The 22,260-nt window shown below is 45.7% G+C and overlaps 1 protein-coding gene across 1 annotated transcript in view; it reads right to left on the reverse strand.

Moving 5' to 3' along the window:
* TMEM163 (transmembrane protein 163) overlaps nucleotides 1–22,260 on the reverse strand; it is a 224,792-nt gene that overhangs the window by 22,935 nt on the left and 179,597 nt on the right. Inside the window, 1 exon segment of the mRNA XM_038565060.1 lies at nucleotides 17,829–17,925. Coding sequence (XP_038420988.1) covers nucleotides 17,829–17,925 — 97 coding nt within the window.

Here is a 22,260-nt window from a genome sequence, read left to right on the forward strand (position 1 = left end):
TCAGCTTTTCCCACTCTCCCTTTCTCTCCCTCTGCTCCAGCCACCCCCGCCTATGCCTTTCTCCTCTAACATGTGCAACATGCTCCTACCACAGGACCTTTGTTCATGCTGCTCCCTCTCATTCCCTCACTTGCATCATACCTGTACTCAAACAGCACCTGCTCGGTGAGGTGGTCATTGACTGTAATCTCATCCTCTGATCTTTTTTCTTTTTTTTAATGGCACATTTCACATTCAAACACGTGTGGCTATTTAAATTGAGCAAAACTGAAAACTCAGTTTGACTAGCCACACTGCAAGCGCTCAGGAGTCACATACGGCTGTTGGTCACTGTGCGGGAGAATGCAGGCTTAGAACATTTCCATCATCACAGCAGCTTGATTGGGTGGTGGGGACCTGGAAGCAAGCAGGCCGTGCTCTCCGACTGGCAGAAAGCAGGCAGTGGCGGGAAGGTGGTCGAGACGAGGGCAGGCCAGGCGCGTGGTCAGAAGAGGCAGGCAGGGAGGGCATTCAGCGCCGCGTTCAACACACACGCACAGGGCTTAGATCCAACACGACTGACCACACCTGGCCTCAAAAGGCTCCCAGGGACTCGTTTTGCTCCTTTGAGTCATCATAGACTGTCTTGTTGAGGTATAAGTAACAAATGATAAAAGGCACAGCTTTTAGACGTTTGACAGGATACATTCTGCCAATGGTAGCACCCACCGAACCAGGCCCAAGACGAAACGCAGAACATTCTGCTTAGGTGGGAAGGATCCTTTGCATCCCTTGCTCTGCGGCCGCCTCCTGAGCACAGTCAGCAGAGCACTTTAGTCTATTCCTGAATTTTTTTTTAAGACTTTATTTACTTATTCATGAGAGACAGAGAGAGAGAGAGAGAGGCAGAGACACAGGCAGAGGGAGAAGCAGGCTCCACGCAGGGAGCCCGACGTGGGACTCGATCCTGGGTCCCCAGGATCAGGCCCTGAGCTGAAGGTGGCGCTAAACCACTGAGCCACCCGGGTGGCCCTGCTCCTGGGTTTGACATAAATGTTAGCACCGGCGTCTGCTGTTCTGCGGGCCACTCTGGCAACTTGCGGTGTTGGGGACACGTCGGCGGCCTGCAGGCGCCGGGCATGGCCTAGGGGACCGCGTTCACAGCCCGCCCCGTGGAAGCTCTGTCCTAAGTCACTCTGAACGCCTGTTGACACCGGGCTTTGTCACCAAGGTCCCGAGGGAGAGGCGGTCAACAAGGCAGGGAGCAGGTGAAGCAGCAGGGAGGAAGCCGGTGGGGGCGGTCCCCTCCCCTGACACGGGAGACCGCCTGCCATCAAGACAGCTGTGCCAGCAGGTCAAATCCTAGGGCGAAATGAGCTCCGGGGGGCAAGCTGCTAGAACGGTCTCTCCCAGCAGCCTCTACAGGGCCAGCCCGGTCACTGAGTGAGATCTTGGCTGTTGGATGGCCCAGTGCCACCCTCCAACAACTCCACCTACCCTCCCTGCTTGTGTTCCCCCCAAATTCCTTACGTTGTAGCCGTGAGCCCCGGTGGGATGGCGCTGAGGGGTGGGGGTTTTTGGGGGGTGACCAGGTCAAGAGGGTGGCGTCCTCTGAATGGGACTCATGAGGACACAGCCAGAGGGTGACCCTCCAGAGCCAGGAAGAGCAATCTCACTGACACCCTCTACCGACACCTTGATCCAGACTTGCCCACATCCAGAATTGTGAGAAATAAAGGTTTATTGAGGAAGCTGCCCAGTGTGTGATATTTTGTCCTTGTCACCCGACACACTAAGACATTCCCCGTCACTCCCACCACTTTCCTTTACCCCCAAACAGAGGTGTGATGGGAGTTAACACCTGTCAGCCGGAGCCAGCTTCTGATGGATTCACACTACCCCACAAAATGGATAGGCCCTGTCTCTGGCTGATGGCTGGCCAGCAGCAGTTGCCAACACTGCGACACTGAGTTTCTCCAACCTTCCTGCAGCCACCCCGTTCTTCCATACAGCCCCATATCAAAGCATTTTTATCCACAGTGTTGCTCAGGGGAAAACCTTTTGTAGAAATTATTATTATTATTATTATTATTTTGCAGTACCACTTGTCACCTCCTGTTTTAAGCTTGGTCCTTATCATAGGTGATACTGGTAGTTCGGATTCGAGGTCACAGTGAGCTGTGGCCACTAACACACTCGCCCCTTCCCCCAAGACCAACACGTTCCCTCCTCGTAAGATGTGTGACAGCACGTGGGAGAAAAGGGAGGCTCACTTGCTTATGCTTGCAGAAAAAGGGGCGTCCTTTGCTTTCCTAATGAGGACAAATTTCAAATCATTCTGACACTACATGGGTTACAGAATTACCCAGGGAAATGCTAGTGCTGGCTGAATAGTAAATGGGTATCGATTTACAGCCCCAGGTGGAATTAAAAGTCACTCTCCTTCTCAGGTCTTTTCAAGGCACCCCTCCCCCAACCCAGCAGATGAGAAAAACTGGCAGATGTGGAGGAAATCACACCAAGCATGAGCCCTCAATGTCCCCCTGGTGACAGGCACTGAGGGGGGGGGGGCACTTGATGGGATGAGCACTGGGTGTTATTCTATATGTTGGCAAATTGAACACCAATAAAAAAATAAATTTTAAAAAATAGGGATCCCTGGGTGGCGCAGCGGTTTGGCGCCTGCCTTCGGCCTAGGGCGCGATCCTGGAGACCTGGGATCGAATCCCACATCGGGCTCCCAGTGCATGGAGCCTGCTTCTCCCTCTGCCTGTGTCTCTGCCTCTCTCTCTCTCTCTCTCTCTGTGACTATCATAAATAAATAAAAATTTAAAAAAAAATAAATAAATAAAATAAAATAAAATAAAAATGGGAAAAAAATGAAAAAAATTTCCCCCTGGTTATTAAATTACATTGACAAATTGCCATGGATTCACATTAAATGACTTCACAATTTTTAAATCAGCATCGGACTGCTCCGATGTCAGGAGGGTCAGGAGGTGGGGTTCAAACACTCAAGCCAGCAGCCAGGCAGTTCTGCAGCCAGTGGACTTGGGGTCACCAGTGGGACTTATGGGCAGACTGGGGAGCCCTGGTCCCTTGTGATTTCTGGCCAGGCTGGCTCACCTGACCATCGAGGCCTCATCGAGGCCTGCAGTCCTGTGAAGGGAACAGGGGCCCAGTTCTAGGGCACCCCAAAGCTCGAATGCTAGGGTCACGAGATGCTGTAGAGGAGGGCAAGGCGGCGTCAGCTGAGGCACTGTGACTGCCTCGGGACGAGGGGGCACTTTCAAGTGCTTGGCTGCCATGCCAAGATGCAGCCTGGCTTCTGTCACGTGAGGCATCAAGTCTGATAGCTGTTTTCTGATGCAAGAGAACATGCAAGACGCACGGGGAGGACAAGCGCCCTGACCCCTGATCACTGCCTGCCATGGAACTGGAGATGAGCTGTGCTGGCTGGACTCACACACCCCTCTCCCCCTGTAACTATGGGACAGCTGAAAGAAGTAACACCTGCAGGGTTCCCTAAAACGTGAACAAAGCATGGGAGCCCTTCAGCTAACCCTTCGTGACCCAGAAGGCACTGCTGCATTTGAACCACTCTGTTCTGTAAAGGAAGTAGGATCTTCCAGCTTCCTGCTTTTCTGCCTCTGGTGGTATGAATAACATGCCACACGGACACCTGGGTGGCTCAGTGGTTAAACGTCTGCCTTGGGCTCAGGATGTGATCCCAGGGTCCTGGGATCGAGTTCTGCATCAGGCTCCCCGCACGGAGCCTGCTTCTCCCTCTGCCTATGTCTCTGTCTCTCTTTCTCTGTGTCTCTCATGAATGAATAAGTAAATCTTAAAAAAAAAAAAAAAAGTCACTGAATATCATGCCAAAATGCCAAAACCCCAATCAAACTAGAGAGTTCCTTACATAACAGGCATCACAATACAAGCAGTGCTACTATTGATGCCCACTGGAGACAAGGCTCTTTTCCAAAGCCTTCATAAACTATTTCATTTCATTTTCAACATAAGCAGTTCAAGATTCCTGCTAGGTAGAAATCATGAGCCACAAACAGAAGGCTAAGTGTCCCCCCTCGGGTCAGGTCACACAGCTAGTCAGGGACACAGAAGGTATTCAGACTCCCAGCTGTCTGACCTAAACTCTACTACTCTTCACACTGAGGAACATGAAGCACAATCTTCCTCTCAAGCTGCCTGACGGCCCTGACTTTCAATGGTGATTAAATAAAAGAAACAGAATAATGCATAATGCAAAGAACACTGCTTTATGTATCTGATAATGCCTTAAAAATCGGAAGAGATGCCAATTTAAGATACTGGAATAGACACACATATACAGGTCTTATAATGGCCACTACATGGCAACACGGGGGACTTTTGGGGTTTTTTGCTTTTGCTTTTTTGAAGCATGAACCCACAAGGACAAATAAAATAAGAACAACCGCCACAAAACTGTGTGAGTTGGGAAAGGAGACTGAAGATCTTTACCTGCCTGAAAGGTGCAAAAAGTGGTGGAATCCTAGGGCAGAGCATAAGGTTGAGAAGCAACGTATCAGAACCCCCGAAGGTTCAGGGATCAATGCCACTAGCACTCCTGGAATAGCAGTTAAAGAGGTAAGACTAAAAGGAGGAGGACTAATTGAGAATTTCTGTGAGAGCCCGGACCCCCTCCCCCGCTGTCCAAAGTGTGCTCATGCTGTTCCTCAACAGGCAGGAAAGCCTATTCACTGCAGAGAGCAAAATAAAGGGTCTCTGCACCCGGTGGGCCAGGTGCAGCTGAAGGCAGCTGTTGCTGCACTGAAAACAAGAGGGCTTAAAGGAATTTTCCTACTACCCTGCAAAGTTAACTAACCCAGAAGAATAGGAGAAATGACTTTAAGTGCATAAAATATATAGACTTATAAAAGAAACCAATTTATTAGCATGCACCTACTCAGATTTTTAAAAAAGTCTACATTTTAATAAGTGCTTCTAAATGAATGTATTAAATAGCAAAATAGTGGATGGATTAAGAACAGCAATGTAGTGGTAGGCACAAAAAATATTTTGAGATATCTGCCAAAACCCATCTTAGACATTATCTGATTTCCATGGGTAAACAAAATTACAAGGACTCTAATACTACCAAGTGTGATTTATTGCCTGATTTTATGATGGAAGACAACGCAAAGTTTCAGATAAAGGCTAAATGAAAATAAAGACTTGATTTCTTTTCAATTAAAAACTTCATGGATCCTCTAAATACCATCCATGGACCCAAAAACTAGGTTAAAAACTCCTGTCTCAGCATTAAGATCATATGTGAGAAGCCTCACCACACACAGTCATAAATATATTTTTCTTAAATATCATCAGACTGTCAATAATGGCCAGAACACTGAGGACAAATGGAAGATCTTATAAGCTTCCAGAAATGGGAGAAAATGCTTTAAAACAACAACAACAACAACAAAAACTGGTTATTAGAGGAGCATTAAACTCCTAAAAAGCAACACTAGAAATTAGAAGAGATTAATGTCTCATAAACTCTTTTCCATGCAGGCAAACTAACAAATAGAGTATAGAACAGCAACATTTCAGACATTTAAAGTCTCAAAAAAATGTTGCCTTCCTTATAAGTGTTCTTAGAAAGTTCCTTAAAGATGTGCTCCTCCCAAACTGTGGAGTAAACCATGAAAGACAGCAACATGGGATCCAGTAAGATACAACCCAAGAGAAAAACAAAGTGAATCCCCAGGATTAAAACAAATGAGATCTCAAGATGATATCTGAGGAGCAGACCCAAAATGTAGGTGTGTGTGTGTGTGTGTGTGTGTGTGTGTGGTTTATATTTCATTTTATTAGTATCAGGGAACAAACAAGAGTATGTGGTTCAGCTCTGAATAGCATTTACAATCATCATCATAATAATGCTGACTATTGATCTAATCAAAATACCAATGCAAATGTACTGGGAAGTAAACAGTCAATGGGGGATGGTTAAAGAGCCAGCCGGAGGAGGAAGTCAAAAAAATGATGCCTTTAACTGACAACGCAGGAAGCGGCAACACATGTGTGTTACTTAGAGAGGTGAAGGTTGAAAGCTGTAAATGGTTGCCTCTAAAGAGGAGGTTATTTTTTATAAAGACTCTTGCAGAATAAGTGGCTGTTTAAATCATAACACATACAAGTTGGATAAAAATCAAAACTCAACATAAAGAAAATACTTCAGGGCAGTAATTTGTGAGTACATTAGTCAGAAAGAGAATCAGTAGGAGATCAATATTAAGAGATGCACTACAAGGAACTGACTTGTGGGACAATGGGGGGCTGGCAAGGGAAGTCGGGAGATCCACAGGGAGGGCAGGCTGGGGTGCCTGCAGGAGCTGAACCTACTCTCCAAGAGCAGAACTTCCTCAGGAAAGCCTCAGATCAGCCTTTTTTTTTTTAAGATTTTATTTATTAATTTATTTATTTATTTATTTATTTATTTATTCATTCATTCATTCATTCATTCATTCATTCATTCGAGACACAGCAAGAAGCAGAGACATAGGCAGAGGGAGAAAGAGGCTGCCTGCAGGGAGCCCGATTCAGGACTCGATCCCAGGACCCTGGGATCACAACCTGAGCCAAAGCAAATGCTCAATCATTGAGCCCTTAAAGCCTGCTCAGCTCTGCTCTTAGAGCCTTTCAACTGACTGGATCAAGCCCACTCAGATGACTGAGCATCATCTCCTTTACTGACATTCAACTGACTAAAGATGTTAATCACTTCCACGAAATTCCTTCCCAGCAACATAAAGTTAGTGTCTGAATAACTGGAGACCTACAGCCTCGCAGCTGACACAGAAATCTGACATCATGCCTGGTAACACATTTCACGCCCCTGGCCTGCTGTGTGTGATGGTTGCCTAAGAGCCCTCACTCATGGTTCAGTCACTGGAGAATGCTCACACTTACAAATATCAGGGCTCCATCAGAGGACCTCATCTGGCAGATGTGAGGCCAGAATCTCAAAACTGCCCAGGACTAAAACGATACAATGTGAAGAACACACTTCTGTGCAAAATATTTTTGCCAGCTCCTTCCATAAATGACTGTTTTGTCTCTCTCTCAGTCTAAAAACACAACAGGAGAAAAAAATGAAATGTTGACAGCAAAAACTAAAAAGGAAAAAAAAAATCCCCATCAAATTCACTTACCCGCCCCCAAAAACCAAGTGTGAACAAAATAGCAGGAACTACTGAAGATGAGAGCTTACTGGAAAGAGAAAGCACATCAACATGTTCCACGAAATCAAATGGATGGTTTCTAAGAAGAAAAAACTTTTGGTAAGCTACATTAAGAGACAAAGAGCAAGGGGAGCCTGGGTGGCTCAGATGGATAAGGGACTGCCTTTGGCTTGGGTCATGATTCTGGGGTCCTTGGATTGGGGAGCCCCCTGTAGGGCTCCCTATCCAGCAGAGAGCCTACTTTTCCCTCTCCCTCTGCCTGCCTCTCTGCCTACTTGTGCGCATGTACTCTCTTTCCGTCAAATAAATAAATAAAATATTTTTTTAAAAAAGAGAGAGAGAGACAAAGAGCAAGAGCACAAATAAACATTAGCAATAAGACGGGGCACACAAGTACAGATGGATTCAAGATTTTTAAAAAATCTTATGCAAATAGTATGAGCACTTTAATAAGGTAAATTTGAAAGCCTAGAAAAAATGGGCAATTTTCTAGAAAAACAAATTTTGAAAATTATTCCAAATCTATAAACTTAAAAATGTTTGAGGCAGCAGGGGAAAAAAAATCAGTAATAGTGGCGATAATTACAATAGAAGCAAAAACCATTTTAGCACAGTGCTGAACACTTTTTAAATGCTTTTTTACATGCATTAACTGGGCTGATTCTTACAACTCTGTGGGGTAGGTACTAATGTTATGTTTATTAAACATATTTTAGAGGAGAAAACTAGAGCCAAAGAGGTGGGGTAACTCATCCACTTGTCACATCTAATTCACCAAGGCAGTCTGGCTCTAGAGCTCACAATCTTTATTTTTATTTTTTAATTTTTTAATTTTTTTTTAGAGTTCACAATCTTAACATAGAACATACTTTATTGCCTCTCCAAAAGGCAACAGGCTCAATTTCACAGGTAAATTCTACCAAAACTTAATAGAACAAATAATTCCTACATTACTACCAGTACTCCAGGGCACAGAAAAAGAAAAGCTAACGTAACTATGTGTATGTGGTGCCCAAGGACAGGGGCTTTAGACTCATGTCACTTATGAGCATAGATGCAAAAACCCTAAATGAAATAATAGTAAGTGAAAATGAGCAATGAATTAAAATAACAACACTTTCTGGCCAAATAGGGTTTATTCCAAGAATTCAAGGATGCCTCAAATATTAAAATATTAACTCAAAATATTAACTTCTCCAAGGAAAAGAAACATCTCCATATATACAGAAATAGTACTCAAAACTCAGGATTTGTGATTTTAAAAAATACCTCCTGGCAAACAAGAAACTGAACAGTTACTCCAAAATCAGCAGCAAATTATTCAATACTGTATTGAAGACCTTGGCTAATGAATAAGGGGAAAAATGGAAATATTTGAATTGGAAAGGAGAGACGAACTGCCATTATAAATAATATATCCAAAATAACCGATAAAACAAAAATCAGCAAGGTTATAGGTTAGTAAGAGCATTATCCTAATATAGTTTTATGCATTAATAATATAGAAAATTAAATAAATAATTAATCCTTAAAATAGCAACAAAGCTCACAAAATATAAAGGAATAATCTTAATAAAAATATACAAAATCCTCCTGGAGAACAAAGTTTCACTACAGGACATAAAGATTTTATGGAGAAAGAAGAAATGGAAGGGAGGATTCCTTATTGGGTTGTTGATCTTATTATCATCAAAATGTTCTTTATGTTTTCTGAATAGAAGTCTTTTGCTTGATATATATTTGCCGCCCATGCTGTCTTGTCATTTTCCTAATGGCGTCTTGGAAGAGCAAAGGTTTTTGATTTTGATAAACTCCAATGTTCAATTTTTTTAAATTTTAATGGTTCATGCTTTGGGTGGCATATCTAAGAAACTTTGCCTATTTCAAGATTTCCTCCTTTATTTTCTTTTTGAAGTTTTAAGGGTTTTCAATTTTACATTGAAGCTTATAATCCATTTTAAGTTAATTTTTATATAAAGGTTCATCTCCATTTTTGTCCATATGGCTTTCCAGTTGATCCAGCACCATTTAAACACCATACATATGTTTATACATATATACACACATACACAAACATGTATACTTATATTTATGAGAGTGAGAGTGAGCACGAGTGGGGGGCGGAGGAACGGAGGGAGAGAGAGAAACAGACTCCCCACTGAGTGGGGAGCCTGACACAGAGCTCAATCCCAGGACCCTGAGATCATGACCTGAGTAGACACCTCACTGACTGAGCCACCCAGGGAGCCCCCAGCACCACCTATTGACAGAATTTTTCTTCCCTCCATTGAATTGCCTCAACACCTTTGTCAAAAACCAGTTAACCAGATATGTGTGGATCTATTTCTAGATCCTTTACTCTCCTCGAACTCATTCAAGCAAATAACAATTCGTTTTCATCAGTGCTTAGTTTCTTGTGTTTAGAAGCCTATTGGTCCCTGCCTATCAGATGAATGAAGAGGTCAGTCTTGTTGAGGTAATGGAATTATTCTCAGGTAACAAGACTGGGACACCACTAATGTCTGACACCACGAATTTCTGCTTTTGTGCATTACTGAGAAGATGGTGGCAGAGAAGATGTCAAGGGCCTTGAATGTGTGTGATTTTTTTTCAAGTATTTGGTAATACAAATCCCAAATAAAATTCAGAGTTTGCTTGAAAGCATGTCATACTGGAGATGAATCTCTCTATTGCTGATGGGGAATCCAGAAATCATAGATAATTGCACAGGAAGGATCCTACAGCATTAAGCAATCTGAGCTAGGAACAGGATCCCTGAAGACACATCCTAGAAGGCTGAGCTTCCAGAACAAAAGGTCCACCAACTTCCTCAGAAACTTCTTCGGTCCAACGGTATCAGGCAACATTTATTCAATAGTTATATGCTAAGCACATCACCTACATCTTTTTGTTTTCTTAACAATCTTACAAAGAAAGTGCCGCTATCATTTCTGCTTTAAAAACAAAGAAACTTAGGCAGAGAAAGGCTAAACCACCTGCCCAGATTCCTCTAGTTAGAAAGTAGCAGAGTTGGGATCTGCATCCTTGACTCCAGCTCCCACACCCTTCACCACAAGACTATGCTCATTCACCACAGAATCTTTCAAAACTCACTCCCATGAGTGGGGTGCCTGTCTCAGGTGACCTGAGGCCAGCAAGCTGATGAGTGAACAGCATCTGTGTGAAGTTACTCACCTGGCCCCAAACCGTTATTGTTGGCTCCACCCTTCCTCATTTTCTTCTGTTCGACGTGTTTTGCCTCAAAGGGGACACCCTAAAGAATGGACTTGAAAGACGACCAGGAGGGGCAGCTGAGGGGAGGCAAGGTTTGCAGTTGAGGCAACAAGAAGAACGAGAAGAAGGGATGAATGTCTTCAGAGAACTTTCAAGAGCAATAGAAGCTGAAGGAGGGAAGGAAGCGCTTGAAAGAAAATGCCTGGATACGAATTGCAGGCGGGGCATGACTAAAGATGCCAGAAGGAACGAATGAGTATAGACATGAGATTTCCAAAGAGGTGGGCAAGGAGGGGGCTCAAAGGGTTAAGTGTGGGAGGGAGAGAAGCCCTGAGGGAGAGGGAAGGTGGTAAGGAGACTGAAAACAGATGGGCAGGAGACTAGCCACCTGGCTCCATTCTGGCAAGGACTGGGAAGGATAGAGCAAGGAAAGGAGCAAGTGAGAAGGGTTTCCTTGCTTTGTTAGAAGCTCCTTTGTCCTGGTGGGTGGGCTGGCATCAGAGGCAAGAGGTTAGCAGAGAGAGATAGTCATGGGGAGGCTTGAAGGACAACCTTGCTACTCAGTGAAGAGTCAAAATTATGCTAAGCAATCATTTCTGACCCATAACACATAGTTATTTTTCCCTCTTCCTTTCCCTCTTCTCCTTTGCATTTTCTCCTTTTAATTCCTTAAAATTCCTTTTAATTCTCCTACCCAGGGACACCGGTATACATCGGAAACAGAGAGGAGAAAGGTGGGGAGGGGTTAGGGAGAGAACAGGCTTGTTGCCCCTGCTGTGCCTGTAAGGACCCCTTCCTCCTGTGCCTCACGCCCACCCCCTTCACAGCTAGAGCTGCCTTGCCAATTCTCACTCTTCCATCAGAAGTTATATGAAGCGTCTCCTCCTCTGAGAGGCCCCAACACACCTCCTCCACCTCCAGGCTTGATACCAAAGCATTTTCTGTGTTCTCATGTGATTGTTTCTATCACAACCCTTATCACCGTGAACTGTATGTATCAGTTGGTGGGGCTCTCCCCAACTGTGAGCTCCCTGGGAGCAATAGGCGGCTCCCGTGAGAAGTCAAGGGCTTTGCAGGGCAATGAGAAAATTCTAGCCACTAGTGCTACTTGACTTTGCATCCTCAGTGCCCCAGGGTCTAGGGACTAGTAGACAGTTAGATGGTAATAATTATTATTATCAGCACATGACCATGCATCATTTATTGCCAATCTCTAGTTATTACTTTTTTAAGATTTTACTTATTTATTTGAGAGACAGAGAAAGAGAGCATGAGCCAGGGGAGGGGCAGAGAGAGAGGGAGCAGACTCCCTGCTGAGCAGGGAGCCTAACGCGGGGGACCCTGGGATCATGACCTGAGCTGAAGGCAGACACTTAACCAACTGAGCCCCCAGGTGCCCCTGTAGTTATTATTTTAATTATAGCTGCAATCACTATTACTGCCACATGACCACTGAAGGAGGTTGGATGCAGACACTGGCTGAGAGCTCCAGATGAAGAAGTCCTGGTCTACTATAGGCAGGAGAAGCTAGTGAGCTGGTCCAGCTGAACAGGACACTGACAGGAAGCTCATGGCCAAGAATGGGACTTCTATGGCCTTGGGATCAGAACCAAGATCACCTCCCTCTTTTGTAAAGCATGACAGTTTACACGGCATTTCCACATTCGTTACCTCATTTAACTCCCAAACTCAGTGGTACAGTAGGTGGCCTGACACCCACTAACACCGAGGGAATCTTCCCAGAGAGGAGCCATGATCTGCCACAAGCCACACATCTGACGAGTAGGGAGGCAGCCTTGGAGGTCAGGTCTTCCAACACCGTGTTGTTGTTCTACCAAACACAGCCCAAGACTGGCTACGACCGGGAGCCCGAGAGAGCACACTACCAGCTCCAGCCAGCCTGAGGGGAGAGCAGAAGCCAAGTGAAGGGGACTGAGGGGCCCAGTCTGAAAGGACCTCAGGCCACAACTTGAGGTAACACTGACCAGCACGCTCTTCAGAGACATCAAAACTCAGAGCGTTAAGGGCAGCAGGCACCACAGTGGCACTGTCTTTTAATGACTGTTATTTTAAATAAACGGCTCATTTCATCCTTACCCTAAACCCCTGACATTAAGTACTATCTCCATTGTACATATGCGGAAGTCCAGGGCCAGGGAGGCTAAGCGACTTGCCTGTGCTGGTCTCCTCGTGGGTAAGAAGAGGCAGAGAGGGGACCCTCCTCCAGCAGGTCAGCCTGCCACACCCACATACCTTCCGTGTGCTACGCAGCTCCCCTAAAGCGCTTCCCGCCATGTGATTCCACGCATCTCCTGACTCCCCTCATCCCATGCTTGTCCCACGGCCCTGGCCCTCTCCACTGCTTCAGGGTCAACCTGCCTGTGGCGCTTCCAGGAGACAAAGAGTGTGGACGGAGAATGGTAAGGGATGGAGGTAGCCGGCGTAGCCCGAAAGGCCAGGCATGGGGCCTGCGGGGGGCCTGGCCATCCTCTCTAGGACAGCCCTGTCAGCAGCCCCCCTGAGAATGAGAACACAGGAGGGCCAGACCCTTAATGCCAAAGAACAAGAGGACCATAGAAGCCTGACAGTTCCAGCAGCCAAGACAGCCCTGGACTAGGAGACGCCGCCTTAAACCTAAGCTCCGGGGATCCCTGGGTGGCGCAGCGGTTTGGCGCCTGCCTTTGGCCCAGGGTGCGATCCTGGAGACCCAGGATCGAATCCCATGTCCGGCTCCTGGTGCATGGAGCCTGCTTCTCCCTCTGCCTGTGTCTCTGCGCCTCTCTCTCTCTCTCTCTCTCTCTCTCTGTGACTATCATAAATAAATAAAAATTAAAAAAAAAAAAAAAAAAAAAAAAACCTAAGCTCCGCCAGCAGCCAGCTGACCACCTCAGGAAGATCAGAGCCTCAGAGCCCCCACATCCTACCAAAAGGAGAAGAGGCCACCTGTCCCTCTTACCTACACAGTGGGCGGCAGGGGGGAAAAAAGGAAGAGGATGATGTTCTTTTCAAAGCGATCCACAGTCATAGAGCAACCACTACATGTGAGGCACTATTAACTCTCCTCAACTTCTAGAACCACTGTTCATATAACTTCTGAGAAGGTTCTTTTGGATCCTGATTCATGAATGCTCCGACGTGCTCACGTGCAGTTTGTGTGGAACAGACGTAGACCATTTAGTCATGAAGGCCTCCCAGTAGCACAAATTCCTGTGCTGGGGCCCCTGGAGAGCCGACTGGCCTGGCTTCTCCAGGACGATGCCAAGGGCCCAGTGACAGCAGCACAGCTCAGAGTCACTGTACTTCATGGGAAATTCCAAACCGCATAGCTTTCTTATTCAAAGCTTACATGTTCTTTCGATTATCCTCACTCTGAGAGGGTTGCAGCTGCATTAAAAATAAAAATAAGGGATCCCTGGGTGGCTCAGTGGTTTGGCGCCTACCTTTGGCCCAGGGTGTGATCCTGGAGGCCTGGGATTGAGTCCCACGTCAGGCTCCCTGCATGGAGCCTGCTTCTCCCTCTGCCTGTGTCTCTGCCTGTCTCTCCCCCCCCCCCCCATGAATAAAATCCTTAAAAAAATAAAATAAATAAAAATAAAAATAAAATAAAAAAGCCACCAGGAAACAGGCCCAGGGTCAGGTAAATGCTGCTTCTGACAAACCCACAGTAAAAATAACCCTATAGAAATCATACCTAAAAAAGCAGCTCTGTTTCTATAGTTTGGCTATTAGAAATCATGCTGCAATAAGCAGAGGGGTACATATATCCTTTTGGATTTGTGGTTTTGTTTTATTTGGGTAAATACCTAGCAGTGTGATTACTAGATCGTAGGGTAGCTCTATTTTTAACTTTTTGAGGAACCTCCATACTGTTTTCCCACAGTGGCTGCACCAGTTTGCCTTCCCACAAACAGAGCAGGAGGGTTCTTCCAAGTGTCCAATGACTGATGAAGGGAATAACGAGGATGTGATATATATACCCAATGGGATATTACTCAGCCATAAAAAAGAATAAAATTTTGCCAACTTTCCTTCATCAGGCCAAAGATGCCTCTCTTTGGGAATACGTTCAGTCCTTAGAAAACGTTCGCTTCTCTCTCCAAACTGCATAATCTGGATTGGTCAACCCAGGAGGTGAAGCTGGGCCTGGACTATGGAACCCCCACCATGAACGTGGTGGGACAAAGCCTGAAGTTTGAAAATGGCCAGTGGATAGCAGAGTCGGGGATTAGTGGAGGTGTGGCCCGGAGGGAGCTCAGCAGCTCCGCAGGCGGAACCAGCAAGTGGAGAAAGACGACAATCTCTTGAGGCTAAAGGTGGACACCCTGCTGGACATGCTGAGACCGCCACTGAGTCCCACTTGATGGAGAAGCATGGAGCTACAGAGTATAATGCTAAGAGAAATAGGTCAGAGAAAGACAGATACCATAGGATTTCACTCATGTGTGGAATTTAAGAAACAAAACAAATGGACAAAAGAAGAAGAAGAGACAAACCAAGAGACAGACTCTTAACTATAGAGAACTGATGGTTCCCAGAGGGAAGGTGGGTGGGGGGATGGGTGAAATAGGTGACGGAGATTAAGGAGGGCACTTATCGTGATGAGCATTGGGTGATGTATGGAATTGTTGAGTCACTATATTGTCCACTTGAAACTCATATTACACTGTGTGTTACCTACACTGGAACAAACCTTTTTGTTTTTGTTTTTGTTTTTTTTGGTATTAAAAAAAAGGCAGTTCTGCGGTTGAGGGCAAGGCTGTAACTCAGACCTAAAATCATGACATGGCCCTGAAGACGAGTCTCCCTGATTTCAACAGCTACAGGCATACTTTATTTGACTTCAACGAAACTGCCCATCCACTCCTAACCAGGGTTTTCAAAAATATTTAATGAGTTGCCCATTTAGTTCACATTAAACATAGGCTTCCACTCTGAAAAACCTGGAAGATCTGACGGCCCTGACAGCACAGCAAGTCTGCCTGGCACCACCAGAGGGCAGGCCTTTCTTCCAGGCACGCTCCCGCAGACCACTGGCTACACAGAGCTTCTCCTGCTTTCAGGACTGGCTTCTGGGAGTATGTGATCATGCCTCCTGACTTAGATGTGGACAAACACTGGTGCCGAATTCCCACTGGCCAGGGACTGGGGGTCCGGCTCTGGCCTGTGGGCTTCTGCAAACCTCTAGAGCAGAGAGTGGGAACCCAAAGACTCCGGATTGAAACACTGTCAGCAACTACCTGGCAGCGTTTGTCTGGACCCTCGTGTGCCACTAAGCTGATTAGAAGGCCTTCTGTCTGGGGATGGGAGCTCACGTACCCTTGTTATCTTTCCATAATGCTGAAGACTTAAACCAAAACAATAAAACCACCTTATTCTTTTTGTCAGAGTTCTGAGGAGGTGACCATAAATGGGTCTGATTCTTAAATCCCACACCAGGGCTCATCAGAGAGGCAGTGGGTGTGAGTCCTCCAAGGACAGGGCCAGTGTTGGATAAAATCATGGAGCTCTTCGCCCTCTCTGAACCCCACGTGGTCAGGGCATCAGGCATTTGTACCTTGGTGTGGAATTTCAGTTGGTGAGCTTCTTCCCTCAGGAGCATTTGGACCACAGGATGTGAGACTGTTTCCAAGTAAAAATGGTTCCACTCTCAAGAGAAAGCCAAGGAGGGCCTGTGCAAAGGTTCATGAGCACAGCTGCTCACTCCTTATCAAGTTGGCCCTGCTGCAAATTAACTTTTAATGCCTAAATGAATGAACGTGTCAACTAGCCTTGTGCTAAAAATTCCTACCCATAAATATTTCTTTGAGTGGAGGCATGTCTCCATCCCCTGTAAAAACGCAAAGACGTTATCTGGCTGACATCTTAATTAATCATACTTAATGCTAAGACTCAGGTTCTGACAGAATGGAACTTAGGATGGCAAGTCTGGTGGAGGAAAGGATGGAAAAGTCCAGAATCCTGGGCCAGAGAGAGATCACAAGGAGGAGATCAGAGCGAGGCATCACGGTGGCAAGATTAAGAACACAGAGTATGAGATAGGACTATTCCCCTCAGCTAGCTCTGCTTCCGGCAAGGACCGAAGGCCACAGCTGGGTGTCCACCTTTCCTCGCTGTTGCTGAGATAGTAGACAATAAGCTTCAGGCCAGCTGTGATGACAAATAATAGGTAAGATCCCCGTGAGTTAGGAAAGGACTGGCGTCTGATCTCATTTCAGTCGGGAGAGGGGCTGGTAACTTAGAGCACCCATTTTCATAATTCTCCTAAATGCAGTGTCAGGTCCCACTTAATTTTATTCTTTCCCATAAATATGCAAATATCTCACCCCAGAATGGATTAACGCATATTTTTCTAAAAGTGCAATGAAAGGTCCACTAATTTAGGCCTGGTATATAAGACGGTGCAGGTAGCCAAACTCAGATCACATCCTAAGAGAAGAGCCCATATTTTTGCATTTAAATCACTATGCAACTTGTATTTAGAGAATCACTGTAATGCCAGTAACTCCATCTCTTGGTAAGTAAGTCAGCTGCCTTCTATGAAGATAACCTGATAAGAGACCTTCAAGTACTTTCCCTGCCCCCTCCCCACCCCATTCCTAAAAGGAGAGGGTGGGGAAAGAATCAGAGTGCAGGTAATGGCTCTCAGCCAAAGAACAAAGCAGTCAAAGACACACTTTAATATGAAATTGCATCTTCCAGTTTCTGCATCTGAATGTCAGCTGTGCCAGAAAATCCAATGTGAATGGATTGATACAAGGTGCAAAAGAGAAAAATAATCCTGATTACAATAACCATTGACTAGACAAAGAACAACAGATATGAACAGCACAGATTGGATCATTCTGCTACATAAAAATCATCCCATCTCCTTTTACATAAAAGACATCTTGCTTTAAAAATAGTCAATAGGGATCCCTGGGTGGCGCAGCGGTTTGGCGCCTGCCTTTGGCCCAGGGCACGATCCTGGAGACCCGGGATCGAATCCCACGTCGGGCTCCCTGCATGGAGCCTGCTTCTCCCTCTGCCTCTCTCTCTCTCTCTCTCTCTCTCTGTCTCTCTCTGTGACTATCATAAATAAATTTAAAAAAATTAAAAAAAAATAAAATTTGTTTAAAAAAATAAAAAATAAAAAAATAAAAATAAAAATAGTCAATAGATCTAAGGAGAGAGACACAGAACCCAGAACCCAGTACCACCTCAACTACTTGGAAGTTTTCTCCTGTCACCCAGGACCTCACTCTACCAAGTCATTCACAGTGTGCTGTGAGTTCTTTTGGACTCCTAAAATGCTGTATATTCTCCTTCCACCCACCTGACCTGCCCCAGTAAATGCTTTGTCAGAGGCCGGTAGCTCCCGGAAAAATTGTTAAAGAAGAAGGAGGACCTTACCACTTCTGGGAGCAGCCTAGTCGAGAGGTCATGGATGGCTTTGACCACTATGCATATAGATGACAGAAGGAATATCACCCCCAAGATGACACAGGCTCTGCAAAGAAACAAAACATTGAGAGTCTTAATTGGGAGAAGTCCACTCTGCTCTTTACACAATAACACAACCCAAGGTACTGGTACTCACCCGTAATTCACCACATGCCCACCATGGCCACTCACAGTCCAAGAATTGATACTGACTCACCTCTAGGGTCCCAGGCCAATTTATTAGCAAAATCAACCCCATGGAAAAGGGCTCACCATCGTACATAATCTCAGAGCATCCCAAGAACACTGGCATGGAAGAAACTTCAAGGGTGTTAATTCCATCCCTTTGGCCTGGTAACACAATATGCTGGTCCTCCTCCAGCTGGAGGGTTCAGAGTTTAACAGCACAAAAGTGAAGGCTCTGGCCTGAGACATCCCAAGCTCTACCATTTAACAAGCTTGATCTTGGTCAAGCTACTCTTTTTGGCTTCTACATCCTCACCTATCAAAATGGGAGTAATATTTCCCACCTGAGGATGAAATTAGCATCAAGAAAATTAATAATAACCCATTAATGTTGGCAAAAACAAAGGAAAAGAAAAATCCACTCTGGATATCTCTAATATGATGTGATAGACACCATTGCATTTTCCCAAAGATAAAAAGGAAGAATAATTTGGTAATGACAAAAGATAGAGTATTTATGCCAAGAGGAAGCAATTATTTAAAAGGAAAGGAAAGGAGTAAAGAAAGAATGAGTTCAGGATGACTGGGTGGCTCAGGGCATGATTCCGAGGTCCAGGGATGGAGTCCCACATAGGGCTCCCTGTGAGGAGCCTGCTTCTCCCTCTATGTCTCTGACTCTCTGTTTCTCGTGAATAAATAAAATCAAGAAAGGAAAGAAAGGAAAGGAAGGAAAGGAAGGAAAGGAAGGAAAGGAAGGAAGGAAGGAAGGAAGGAAGGAAGGAAGGAAGGAAGGAAGGAAGGAAGGAAGTAAAACAAGAAGAAAGAACCCTCAACTAAAGCCCTCACTAACTAACTCCCTATCACACTCCACTCCACCAACTCCCTAACCCTCCCTCCCCTCCCGCTCCTAAAGCAACCTCCCCTCCCTCCCCCCCGCCCCTCACCCCCCCAACTCCCTCCCTCACCAGCACCATCCACCCCTCACCCCAGCTCGACGCACCACTCCACAAACAAGAAAGAAAATATATTTCAATCTAGATATCAGCACAGGAGGTAGCAGGAGATAAACCAGGGGATGCACAAACAGGGGGTACGGGGTGTAGGCTGATAGAAAGTCTGGGGGTGCTCAGGACATTGTAGTTTTCTCTGGCAAACCAGACGGAAAAATTTGTGGGAGAAGCAAAGGTGAAAAATGAAAGTAAACACGAGGAAATGACAACAGTGATACAGGAGTCAAAACACCAAATGAAAATTTTAAAAAGGGGAAAAAATGAATGCCTACAGTTGCCTCTAGTTCATTCCTATCCCAACCTCATGTCCCTGTCACTTAGCAGCCTCCTCAGCCCTCAACTCTCAAATAAAACCATTCTTCATCGTCCACCTTGGATCCCCTTCTCTGGACGAACAGAACAGCCCAAATCTGCCCACATAACATTGAAGTAACATCTACTTAGTTAGAATCCTACTCAGCTCATGGACAGACATGATCCTCCAAACCTAAAAGTCCAAAATAAGCAGGTAAATAAGGCTGCTTGGAGCCCACTGCATGCTTCCAATGTGTCCTCTAGTTGTCCGGTTTAGTTTTTCGGAAACACAGACAGAAGAAGAGATCACTGAAGACTGGTGCAAAACACAAAATGTACAGATTGTAGGAAAAGTAATGAATGGGCTGGGGAGCTTGGTACAGACTTGAGCAAAAGAGGACCTGACCTGGTCCTGTGCACCACACAGGTGATCCCCTATAGGCACCATACATCCCCCAAATGAACATGGGTTGAGGGGAACACAGATTCAAGGAGGAGAAAAGGTAATTCAGGCTGTAAGTACTGACTGATTCAGTGGCAGGAGGGAAGAACGCTGGCATGAGGCACTGAGCCTGAGGCTGGTAACCCCAGTCCTGGCAGGCTATGGGGCAAAAGGTGCTGCAGCCAGGAGGGGCGCCATGAGGGAACGAGGTACATCTACTGGAGGCTCTGCAGTGACGAGACAGTAGAGAAAAACTGAGGAATCCCAGGGCCGGGGGAAGGAAGGCTCCCGAGGCACTGGCCCCAGACACCCAGCTGTGCTCATAGGGAAGGTAGCTAAGGGCCACTGTGACCAGCACCTGAAATAACCATTCTGTTCTGCACACTGGGAGGTCCTATTTATAGGAAAAGAGCCTCAAGTCAGGACAGGCCTCCCATGGAAGTTGTGCTTTTCTCCATTCAAAAAATTCCTGAGTGTGTGTACCAGAGACTCTCTGATTTACGCTTTCAGATAAATTCCACCACAAACTCAGTTTCTCAACCCAGGGACATACTGCACTCACCTGGGGTGTGTTTTTGAAGTCGCCCAGGGACCACTTCCAGTTCACCTGCACTGAAAATCTCTGGGGGTGAACCCAGGCATCTGTCTGCATTTGTTTCAAAGCTCCGAGGCAACTCCCAGAGGTACTGGAGCTGAGGCCTTCACCTAGGCCCAGGTGGGGGCCCTGCCCTTAAGGAGCTTCCCCTGGGGCATAGAAAGCCACAGCTCCATGGACAGAGGGCAAGGAGGGAGCAGTCATCGCAGCTGGCGAGGAAGGAAGAGGGTCTCATGGTCCCTAGGAGATGTGTCATGTATTTATTCAACTGAACAGCTCTCCCTCTCTGAGACACAAGAAGGGCAGCCATCGCTTGGGTGCTAGATCTTCTACAGACAAGGTATGACACTCAGGAAGTCTTCATCTCCATACTTCTCGGAGGGTGGAGGAAGAAACAAATGTCGGGGCTTCCTGCTGACAGGTATAAGTGACGCTGCAGGAAACTATTTTCTTCAGATCACTGTAGAAATACCATTACAGTGCACCAAAAGTGGATTTGAATTTTGCTTACATTTTTAAGGAGACAAATATAAAGGACGTAATGATCTCCTTACATAATATCTTGCTTATATATCTTGAATCAAAATTATGCTACAGATCCCTATAGGGCAAGAACCCATATTTTTGTATCTCAGTATCTACAAGAGCACATAGCAGGTGCCTCATATGCATCTGGAGAGTGGATATAGTCACCAATTAAGTAATGACTAGATAACTTCTAAGTGTCCCCCCATGGAGTTTAAGGGGCACTGACCACTTACCAATACAGATGGGAAGGGGAAGGACACACCTAACACTTTAGCCAAAATGCCTATTGAATGGCCCACATTACAAAACCACTCTGAAATGGAACAAAAATCAAAAATAAAAATAAAAATAAATTGATGGTTTGGTTTGCTGAAGTTGAATTTCACCAAAGTATAATCATATTTTCTTCACAAATATACATATGATTATGTTCAAAAATGTTTTAAAGCCTGGTTTTCATCTTCTTGCAAATTCAAAAACCATAGTCACCCTTCCTTCAACACCGCTGGGAGCTTGCGTGTCAAAGCTGCTCCCACAGCCTAAACCAGCTATTATTAGCAGAGGGTGTGATGCTATTTTTTAACATTTTATTAATAATATATTGTGTTTACACGGCAGCTTTGTCCTCAGGCACTCAGAGTTCCGCACATCAGCGCATAAATGCCCCGGAGGCTACTCACCAGATCTGAGATTCTGGTTTTCTGCTATTTTTCAAACTGGGAAGGAAAGAGGTGTGTTCCATAAACACAAGTGGTCAAAATAGGAAAGTCAAGGATTAGGAGACTTGCCCAAGGTCACTCAAAGGGTTTGAAGTCCATTTAGAAATACAGCCTGGTCTCCTGACTGCCTGCCAGCAGCCAGCCCCAGTCAACCACCTGGCCACTCAAAGACTCTCGGCATCCACACCACATCCTCACTACCTCCACCACCCTGGGACTGTGGTGGCCTCCAAGATGCAGGGACGATTTGGGTCAGGAGCCAACACTACAGATACGGCTGCTTCTTTCTGCAAGTGTGTGCTGCTTCCTAGTTTGAGAGGAGGCAAGAGGAGGAGCGATGGAGGATAACTGCCCTATTAGCCTGTCGTGGCCTTCACCAGGAGAGGCTGACCTGGCAAATGAAGGACAATGAGTCCACGGGCCTGACAGCACTGAGCTGCCAGGTCACCGGAATGAACACATATTCCTTCCCTCCTGCCAAATCCTCAGAGGTGAAAAACATTATGACTCAAAAAGAGGCAAATGCAATGCCTCCGTCAACATAATCCCCCAAATGAACACAGACTGAAGTTGAATTTAAACTCCCACAGGACCACTGGTTGTCAAAGAGTGGTCCACAGATCAGCAA

This window comes from Canis lupus, chromosome 19 (assembly GCF_011100685.1).
Source record: "Canis lupus familiaris isolate Mischka breed German Shepherd chromosome 19, alternate assembly UU_Cfam_GSD_1.0, whole genome shotgun sequence".
Lineage (NCBI taxonomy): Eukaryota > Metazoa > Chordata > Mammalia > Carnivora > Canidae > Canis > Canis lupus.